Source organism: Sinocyclocheilus anshuiensis, unplaced genomic scaffold, assembly GCF_001515605.1.
Source record: "Sinocyclocheilus anshuiensis isolate Anshui unplaced genomic scaffold, SAMN03320099.WGS_v1.1 scaffold856, whole genome shotgun sequence".
In the NCBI taxonomy this organism is placed as follows: domain Eukaryota; kingdom Metazoa; phylum Chordata; class Actinopteri; order Cypriniformes; family Cyprinidae; genus Sinocyclocheilus; species Sinocyclocheilus anshuiensis.
The window spans coordinates 113,190-123,517 of NW_015552603.1; the positions used below are offsets into that span (position 1 = coordinate 113,190).

At 34.5% G+C, this 10,328-nt stretch overlaps 1 protein-coding gene and 1 long non-coding RNA gene across 3 annotated transcripts in view; one reads left to right on the forward strand and one right to left on the reverse strand.

The window, feature by feature from the left end:
- The window catches only part of LOC107665811 (uncharacterized), a 15,038-nt gene extending 9,376 nt beyond the window's left edge, over positions 1-5,662 (reverse strand). The window contains exon 1 of the long non-coding RNA XR_001631602.1: positions 5,019-5,662. This is a non-coding gene — a long non-coding RNA (uncharacterized LOC107665811). The remainder of the gene's footprint in view (positions 1-5,018) is intronic.
- appa (amyloid beta (A4) precursor protein a) overlaps positions 1-10,328 on the forward strand; it is a 45,993-nt gene that overhangs the window by 14,052 nt on the left and 21,613 nt on the right. Inside the window, exons 6-8 of one of the 2 annotated variants that reach the window (XM_016456837.1) lie at positions 3,157-3,395; positions 3,485-3,652; positions 8,505-8,638. In XM_016456837.1, coding sequence (XP_016312323.1) covers positions 3,157-3,395; positions 3,485-3,652; positions 8,505-8,638 — 541 coding nt within the window. The remainder of the gene's footprint in view (positions 1-3,156; positions 3,396-3,484; positions 3,653-8,504; positions 8,639-10,328) is intronic. The other variant, XM_016456838.1, reaches the window with a different exon arrangement.

Here is a 10,328-nt window from a genome sequence, read left to right on the forward strand (position 1 = left end):
AGTGTACTTTCAGATATTTAAAAAGCTGTACCATTTTACAAACATTATATATGTTTGTAAAATGGCATAACTTTTTTTATATATAACTATATATATATATATATATATATAGTCTAGTCTAGTATAGTATAGTATAGTATTTCAGTCTGGCGAGTAAAAAAAAAATGTACTAGCCAATGGAGATTCAATTGCCAAGGTGTCCGTAGAGGGTTGGTTGGGCAAGTTACTCTGAAAATGTAATCAAATTACTGATTACTCCTCTTAAAAGTAATCACGTTACTGTTCTGATTACTTTATTTCAAAAGTAATTAGTAATTAGTTTCATTACTAGTTAAGTTACTTTTTTCTCCATGAAATTTATCTCAACACTCAATGCACTCTCCCAGCTTTTGTAGGTGCAAAGACCTATTTCTTATATATAAAACGTTACTCAAGGTCTGCACTCTAAAATTCTCTTTATTTAAACAGGAGATAAATACAAATAACAGATGTTTCGGCTTGCTGCCTTTATCTGTGTGACAAGATCTCAGTAACTCAGTGATTATATGAAGACCAACAATGACCCACAGGTGATGGTAATTAGGTTTCCAAATTCACAGACTCCAGATCAGTACCATCTATAACAGCAACAAATTTCAAAAAAAGCTTAAACAAAAATCAATGGGGACAATAACACTTCAGGCAAAAACATGCCGTTCATACACATTGCTCCCAAAAAATAAAATAAATAAAAAATTTACGAGAAACATGAAAGATCAAAATCCTAATTTAAACCCAAAGGTGACATGGTCTTTAAATAAAACATCCAAGACGCCTCTCTTTGTAAGAATCTTTTATCAATATCTCCACCCCGGCGAGGATTCATTCTTTTTCCCTATACATTTCAGTTGTTCAATACTATGATTATATTCAATAAAGTGTCTGGCCACTGGAGAAGTAACATCACATCTACGAATTGCTGATTTATGTTCACTGATTCTAATTCTCAATGGCCTCGAAGTTTTTCCAACATACATCAATGGACATTGAAGTAAGTATATTATATTATTAGTAGAACATATGATACAAGATTTGATGTAGTATGTTTTATTCGTCAGTAAACATGTAAACTTTTTGCATTGTAATATTGAAGAACATGATGTACAATTTCGACATGGAAAACAACCTTGTATATATGTCTTCTTGTCATCACGCACTAAATCTGATCTAACTAGCATATTTGCCAAATTTGAAGATCTTTTGTAAGTAAACATCGGAGGTTGTTTGAAAACGTCTTTTAAAGAAGGATCTGAAGCTAAAATGAACCAATATTAATTTACAATAGATTTAATCTGATGGCTATTTTTTGTGTAGGTTGAAATATAATTGATTGAAAACTGTTTCTTCTGTTGTTTTTTTGATAGTTCAATAACTGAAATCTCTCAGATTTTTTTACTTTTTCAACTGCTGAATGAAACCAAGTGTGTGGATAACCTCTTGAACAAAAACGATTCTTCAAAATTATTGACTGTTTCTCAAATTCCTCTTCTGAATCACAAATACGTCTTTAAGTCTATAGAGTTGACTTAATGGCAACCCTTTTTTCAGAGGCAGTGGGTGATGACTATCCGCAGACAATAATGTATTTTTGTCTGTTGGTTTATGGAACACCGTGGTGGAGATCTTGTTGTTTATTTTTGATATAACCACATCTAAAAAATGAATTGATGATAAATTTCAGTTTTCAACTGAAAACATAATAAAACCTAATCTTGAATTCAAAAACTGTACAAATTCAAACAAATCCTCTTCACTTCCTTTCCAAATGAGAAAACAGTATATTATATTATTAGTAGAACATATGATACAAGATTTGATGTAGTATGTTTTATTCGTCAGTAAACATGTAAACTTTTTGCATTGTAATATTGAAGAACATCATGTACAATTTCGGCATGGAAAACATGTTTTTATATGTTTTCTTGTCATGACGCACTACATCTGATGTAACTAGCATATTTGCCAAATTTGAAGATCTTTTGTAAGTAAACATCGGAGGTTGTTTGAAAACGTCTTTTAAAGAAGGATCTGAAGCTAAAATGAACCAATATTAATTTACAATAGATTTAATCTGATGGCTATTTTTTGTGTAGGTTGAAATATAATTGATTGAAAACTGTTTCTTCTGTTGTTTTTTTGATAGTTCAATAACTGAAATCTCTCAGATTTTTTTACTTTTTCAACTGCTGAACGAAGCCAAGTTTGTGGATAACCTCTTGAACAAAAACGATTCTTCAAAATTATTGACTGTTTCTCAAATTCCTCTTCTGAATCAGTCTATAGAGAAAAAGTCTATAGAGTTGACTTAATGGTAACCCTTTTTTCAGAGGCAGTGGGTGATGACTATCCGCAGACAATAATGTATTTTTGTCTGTTGGTTTATGGAACACCGTGGTGGAGATCTTGTTGTTTATTTTTGATATAACCACATCTAAAAAATGAATTGATGATAAATTTCAGTTTTCAACTGAAAACATAATAAAACCTAATCTTGAATTCAAAAACTGTACAAATTCAAACAAATCCTCTTCACTTCCTTTCCAAATGAGAAAACAATCATCAATGTATCTTGCCCAGTGCTTAATGAAACTTCCAAAAGGATTATTATTGTAAATAAAATCCAATTCAAATTTACCTGTATTTTTCTCCTGTTTAAATAAAGAGAATTTTAGAGTGCAGACCTTGAGTAACGTTTTATCCATGACATTTATGAAATCCCAGCATACACGCTTCCGATAAATATTTGTTATTAAAGCATCAACATTCACAGAACACTGTTATTTTTAACTAAAGCAATCTCTCTTCTCTGTTGCGTCGGGTCTCGCGGGAGCAGGTCTCTAATCCACTGGCACTTGACTCCACACTGCGTGTGCTACATCCTTTTTATAATCTCTAGATTATAAAACACTGCATTCTGTCAGCAATGTAACGTATAGAGACCTCGACTTGTAATTATACTCTAATTACTATTTAGAAAATTATAACGTGTTAAATCACTACGTTACTAAAAAAGTAGTCAAATTACAGTAACGTGTTACTAAGTAATGCGTTACTGCCCAACACTGATTATGAACATGCTTTCTGTCATTGTGATTTGATGGCTGTGTTTTCCTCCAGCATGACTCGAGACGCAGGATCCGAACCCGCTGTGGTGGAGAATGATGAGGATCTAGACGAGGAAGAGGAGGAGGTTCTGGACAACGATCAGGACGAAGACGGAGACGAGAATGAGAAAGAGGTCGAGGATGACAAGATTGTGGACGAGCGCAACGACAGCAGCCAGAGCACCAGCATCGCCATGACGACCACTACCACCACCACCACCACCACAGAGTCAGTAGAGGAGGTGGTAAGAGGTGAGTGACATCCAATCACGTTCAGTGTTCACTCATCAGATGCTGACAGATGCTAGTCTTCACGCGTGCGTGTGTGTGTGTCCCATCAGAGGTGTGTTTTGCGAGTGCAGAGACGGGCCCCTGTAGGGCCATGTTGCCCCGCTGGTATTTTGTGCGTGAGGAGGGCCGCTGTGCTCCCTTCATCTACGGAGGCTGCGGAGGAAACCGCAATAACTTTGAGTCGGAGGAGTACTGTCTGTCTGTCTGCAGCAGCGTGTGTAAGTCAACCACAGAACGACTGACCGGGTGTGCCACTAACACGGATGAATAGTGGTCGACCGATATGGGTTTTTTGACAGATGATACCGATGCCGATATCTTGGAAAGCAGGGTGGCCGATATAAAGACATGTCACGTCACTTTCAAAGATTTGTTTAAATTATATAAATGCGTATTTGCGAATGCTGACGGCAAATGAGAAAGTATTATAATGTTTGCCTTTTAATAATATTAAAGCAATCGTTATAATACTTTTTTGTATACATTTTAATTCCTTTGTTTAACAGTTCTATCTGATTATTCGATAGACTTCTATCCATATTAGACCGAACTGAATGACAACAGCGAACAAGAGGGAGAATGTGAGCACTGTGTGCTCAGGCGCTGCCGCAGCCGTTCTTAGCGCCGTCAAAATAAAAGTCTGATGCGCCGTCAAAATAAAAGACCCACCTCGAACACATCGGCCAAACAGAAAAATGTATCGGCCGATGCCGATATTTGAAAAATGGCAGATATCGGCCGATATATCGGCCTTGGCGATATATCGGTCGACCACTACTGATGAACATGCATTTTCTTGCCCTCATGACTTTCAAAAAGTGGAACACAAAAGAAAACGTTTAGAGGGATGTTCATGCTGCTCTTATATAATGAAAGCATGAAAGCCACATAAAGGACAGTGATTCCTCTCCTTTGAGAAACTTGTTTTATTCTTTTGATACTTATGAAAAGGTTTTTAACCAAGTAAATCCAAATTTAGTCTTAAAGTGCTCCTATTATGCTATTTGAAATGTTTATCAATTGGTTTGGGGAGTCCCCAACAACAGGTTTACATGCATGCAAGGTCAAAAAGCACTTTCATTTTCTTATAATATGCATTTAATATGCATATAATATGCATACTTGGGAAGTCGTGGCCTAATGGTTAGAGAGTCAGACTCGTAACCCAATGGTTGCGGGTTCGAGTCTCGTACCGGCAGGGATTGTAGGTGGGGGGAGTGAATGTACAGCGCTCTCTCCCACCTTCAATACCACGACTGAGGTGCCCTTAAGCAAGGCACCGAACCCCCAACTGCTCCCCGGGCACCGCAGCATAAATGGTGCTGTGTGTTTGGATGGGTTAAATGCAGAGCACTAATTCCAAGTATGGGTCACCATACTTGGTCACATGTCGCATGTTAATTTTACGTTATTTCTCAACGACTCTCGAGCGATTTGTACAAAGAGTCATCTTTCCAAACCCCTCCTTTGCATAATGTTACTCTGCTCTGATTGATCCGATGTTTTGATTGGTCTGCTGAGTACAGCGCATGTCGGAAAAGGAACGCCCATCACCAGTACTTCAATACGGCTTGTCAATAAGACATCCTATTATAATAATTATAGTGCTCCACTCTGTTCTAAAAAGAAGGAATCAGAGGCGAAAAAGTTTTACTCTTATGTTAGCGAACCGGACCCACAGATCACAGACAAAAGAGTACTGATAAAGCACTGCAATTTCTAAACCAGCGTATTGCTCCATCCTTTATTATGACTCCAAGTACAACAGACATTTGTACTGTATTAATCTACACATTTCTAGACAATAGCAGGCCCACAGCAGATTAGCAGAACTACAACATGAGTTAGCCAGAGACTTACAGCTGCACTGTAAGTTGAACATCTCGACAGAATGCTGCACGACAGAACATCAAAGTAACAATTATTAATCATACTTAGAGGTTGTGATTCGGAGGAGCAAACTGTTCCAAACAAACTGGGCACTGACCCATCTTTCAAAGACAACCGGTTTACGAATCCCGCATTGAACTCGTGGAGATTGAAGAAGCAGTCGTCAGTGAAATGACAAGAACACAGCAAAAAAGTTGTGATTATACTGCTGTTATACCTTAGTAAAGATGAATTTTAACCACTGATTCTTCACAGCCTCATCCTTTGTGTCAGGCTCTGTTCCATGTCTCGTGTTGTGTTTTCCTCCCTCACGTGCTCTGTTTATTTCCTTGCCCTTATTTGGTTATCTTCCTGTTCCTGCTCCCTGGTTGTTTCTAATTTGAGTCCAGGTGTTCCCCGTTTAGTTGTTCCCAGGTGTGTCCCATTAGTTTCTGTGCATTTAAACCCTGTGTTTCCCAGTGTTTCCGGTCTGCTGTTAAATGTCATTTTGTGTTCTCCGTGATTACCTGTGTTCCTGTGTTCCCAGTTTTCATTTCATTAAAGACTTTGGAATTTGCTTTACTCCTCGTCTCCTCGCTCTTTTGTTCACGTGCTCCCAGTGTGAATCGTGACACTTTGGAAGTGAAAATAAACCGAATTCACTTTCACAGCGCAGAGTCTTCTTGCATTATGTTATCCACACGAACGAGCTACAGCGTTTGAAGTTTGTTTTCGCAGGATGTCCACACAGAACATAGGAGGGCATTATGCACATATAAGAATTTGTGACGTGTGAAATTTGCGGAATGAGATTTGAATTTAAAACGACTCATTTCATCGTTTCAGAGTCGACTCTTTCTTTTGAGAGACAATAACTTTATTTATGATGCACTTTCAGCTTTACAACTTTACAGACTGTTTACATTCACATACAGTTGCATTACACACTGCATGAAAGTACTTGATTAGAATTTGAACGGCAGTGTTATTTATATTTAAATTTACCTCTAGTGTCATTTGTAGTGTTAGTTGATATTACATTTGAAATTAATATATTTTAAATACACTTAACTACCTTATTACAAATGTTTAAATACAAATGAATTTAAATGCATGACAATATAAGTTGTATAATATAAGTGAGTAGTAATGACATTAAAGTATATTTTAGTTTACCATAAATGCTTGTCAGTACATTCAGCAGTACACTTATATGAAGATGTATAAAGATGTACTTCAGTCTTACTTGCAGTAAGTACATAAGTAAAAAGCACTCTAATATAAATTTAAACTATGATACATTTTCATTTAACTGCAGTTTAACTTGCAATTAATTAGTTGAAAACATTACATGCAGTTTACAATTAAATATATTTTTAAGTATATTTTTGTAATAGGTACTATTTCTACAAGTACGTTACTTTTTCACAAGGGTGATGATACATCTATGATTACATCTACAATTTTAGTCACTTATCAAGGAAAGAGCAGCATGTACATCCTGCTAAACATCGTCTTTTGTGTTCCATTGAAGAAAAAAAGTCACAAGGGTTTGAAAGACATGAGGAAGAGTAAATAAGGTGGATTATTCTCTTTCAGTCTGCTCTGATCTGCACTGACCGTGTGTCGGTTTCTCACTGGCGTTTTCACTCTTGTCACACGCGTGTGTGGCTGCTGATTAACTCTCATCTGTCCCCTAAATTTCTCTCCTGTAACTTAGATTCTTCAACTAATTTTGTGTATTTTTGTGAGAATGAAGTGTGTGTGTGTGTGTGTGTGTGTGTGTGTGTGTGTGTCATTTGCATTTAATCATTGATGCAGTGCCGCTACTGGTCTTTATACTAATTATCTTCCGCACTTGTCAAATGTTCCTTCCAACTGCTATTTAGACTTAAGTTAACGTTGTTTAGGTCAATCAAGTCATGGTTTCTATCAGGTCCTTGCTTTCTATGAGGTCCTTAATAATGTCCTGCTTCAACAAGTAATGCATCAACAAGGGAAAGAAAACTGGGTTAAGCATTTCAGGGTCATTACAGTTAGATTCTATTACCGGTTTAAGATATTAATCAGTTACAATTCATGATTTATGATCAATCATTTATTGTATTCCACATTTGTAAGTCACATTGGATAAAAGCGTTAGGTTGCTAAATAAATAAATGTAAATGTACATGTACAATAGTATTATTTTATTTTGTAGGATCCAGGGTTATTAAAGTCATCTAAAACTAAAATCATAAAAACATTTTTGAAAAAAAAAAAACTTAAACTTATTTTATTTTAGCTAGTTGCCAAGGCAACATTTAATTTAATTTTATTTATTACATTAATTTTTTATTTTAAATTTTTTTATTTTCATTTAATTTAAGATGATGTACTAAAATATCTAAAATGGTAACACTTGACAATAAGGTTGCATTAGTTAATGTTAGTTCATGTATTAACTAACATGAACAAACCATGAACAGTACATTTATTACAGTATTTATTAATCTTTGTTAACGTTAATGAAAATACAGTCTTTCATTGTTAGTTCATGTTAGTTCACAGTGCATTAACTAATGTTAACAAGCACAACTTTTGATTTGAATAATGCATTAGTAAATGTTGAAATTAACATTAACTAAGATTAATAAATGCTGTAGAGATATTGTTCATTCTTAGTTCATGTTAACTAAAGTAGTTAACTAATGTTAACTAATGAACCTTATTGTAGTGTTACCACTAAAACTATAATAAAATTAATGAAAACTACATATTTAAAAAATAATAATAAAAATTAAGAAAACACGACAAAATTAAAAAAAAATTAAATAAAATGAAAATGAAACAAGAAAATATATTTAAAAAACAAATAATAATCATCCAAAAATATGAATAAAAACTATAATAGTTCCTCAATGCTGAAATAGCACAGGTTGGACTAAACAGGTGTCATACAGAGATTATCATGTACATCCTCATGCCACTGTAACTTCATCATTTGGCACAAAACTTCCAGAATGTTCCCTGCTGTGAGAATATGACACAGCTACTAGTGTATTATTATATTGTCTTCATTACAGATTAAACATGAATAAACTGGTCAGTTGGAAGCTTTTAGTGTCTTCTAACCGCTTTCTAACAATCTCTTCTATCACTTCTAATGCTGTTAAATCGTCTTCTCATGTCCTGCAATAAAAGTTTGTCTGTGATCCGCAGTGCCGACTCCCTCCTCTAGCCCTCCGGACGCAGTGGACCGATACCTGGAGACGCCAGCAGACGAGAACGAACACGCGCACTTCCTGAAGGCCAAAGAGAGCCTGGAGGCCAAACACCGCGAGCGCATGTCTCAGGTACCGGATTTACAATACCGCTCAAAAATAAATTTTTATTCATCAGGGGCACATTAAATTAATCAAAAGTGACAGTAAAGACATTTATAATGTTACGAAAGATTTCCATTTCAAACAAATGCTGTTCTTTTGAACTTTCTGTTCATCAAAGAATCCTGAAAAATAAAATGTAAAACAGTTTCCAAAAAAACATGAAGCTGCACAACTGTTTTCAACATTGATAATAATCAGAAATGTTTCTTGAGCAGCAAATCGGCATATTAGAATGCATTTTTAGAAAATATGGGAAAACATTCAGATTAACTGAAATAAAATAAAATATGCAAAAACTTAAAACTTATTTTTAAGTACTAAAATTCCTCAAACTAAAACTGAAAAAAACTGTATAGACATACAAAGTATATAGACAAACAAAAAACTAATAAAATGACAAAAACACATAATAAAATTACTAAAACTTTTTAAAAAATTGAGCATGCTATTTTTTTTTTTTTTACATTTTTATTTAACTATTATTTTTATTTACTCTGAAATATTTGTATTTCAGTTGGTTGCTAAGGAAACATTTCTCATTTTAACTCAATGACAAAAACATACATGAAAATATTTTAAAACGTTTAACTAAAGTTAACAAGAAAGCAGAAAATATACAAATAAAATCGAAATCAAAATACAGGTGCATCTCAATAAATTAGAATGTCGTGGAAAAGTTCATTTATTTCAGTAATTCAACTCAAATTGTGAAACTCGTGGAACAAAAACTATAATAATATGATAAAAATCAATGAGAAACATTAGAATGATTTCTGAAGGATCATGTGAAACTGAAGACTGGAGTAATGAAGCTGAAAATTCAGCTTTGCATCATGGGAAGAAATTACATTTTACAATATAATCACATAGAAAACACGTATTTTAAATTGTTACAATATTGCTGTTTTTACTGCATTTTAGATCAAATAAATGCAGCCTTGGTGAGCAGAAAATACTTCTTTCAAACACATTAAAACATCTTACTGACCCCAAACTTTTGTTTATTTAAAGCTGCAGTCTGTAACTTTTTTTGGTTAAAAATAATCCGAAATCAATATTTGAGCTAGTACATAACCAGCCAGTGTTCAAAACTATCGCCTTACTTTAGCCAGATTCACAACGGTTAGCTTATAATAATGTTTTCTAATTTGAGTGGTACCTGTTTTTCGTGGGAAATTCAAGCATGGTACTGCGTCATTACGTCACTTCTATAAACAAAGAAGTTTTCCCGGCTACTAGGCTATCGCATGTGAGGATCCTGCAGGTGGCAGATCGTTAGCCTTTTCTCACAGCAGCCAGAATAATTAAATGTCAAAAAATCATTTTGATGGCGGATTGTAATCCAGAAAGGATTATGTGTTTATGAAACACATGTGAATGAAAATAAATTATATTCCAGTTATAAATGTGCTTCTGATTACAGATAGCCTGGGATTACAAATATTTGTATTTTAAAGAAAACCAGTTCGTAGGGAGCGTAATTTGCTTTTTGGGTAAAAAGAATTTCTTAATATGAAATTTGAAGAGTATGACAATCAGATTAGACTGTGCAGAAATTAAAATCTACACGCTAATACACACTATACTCATAGTCACCAATGCTGATGTTGTTAACATTAATCATTTGAGAATAAAGTATAACAATAATAATAATTTG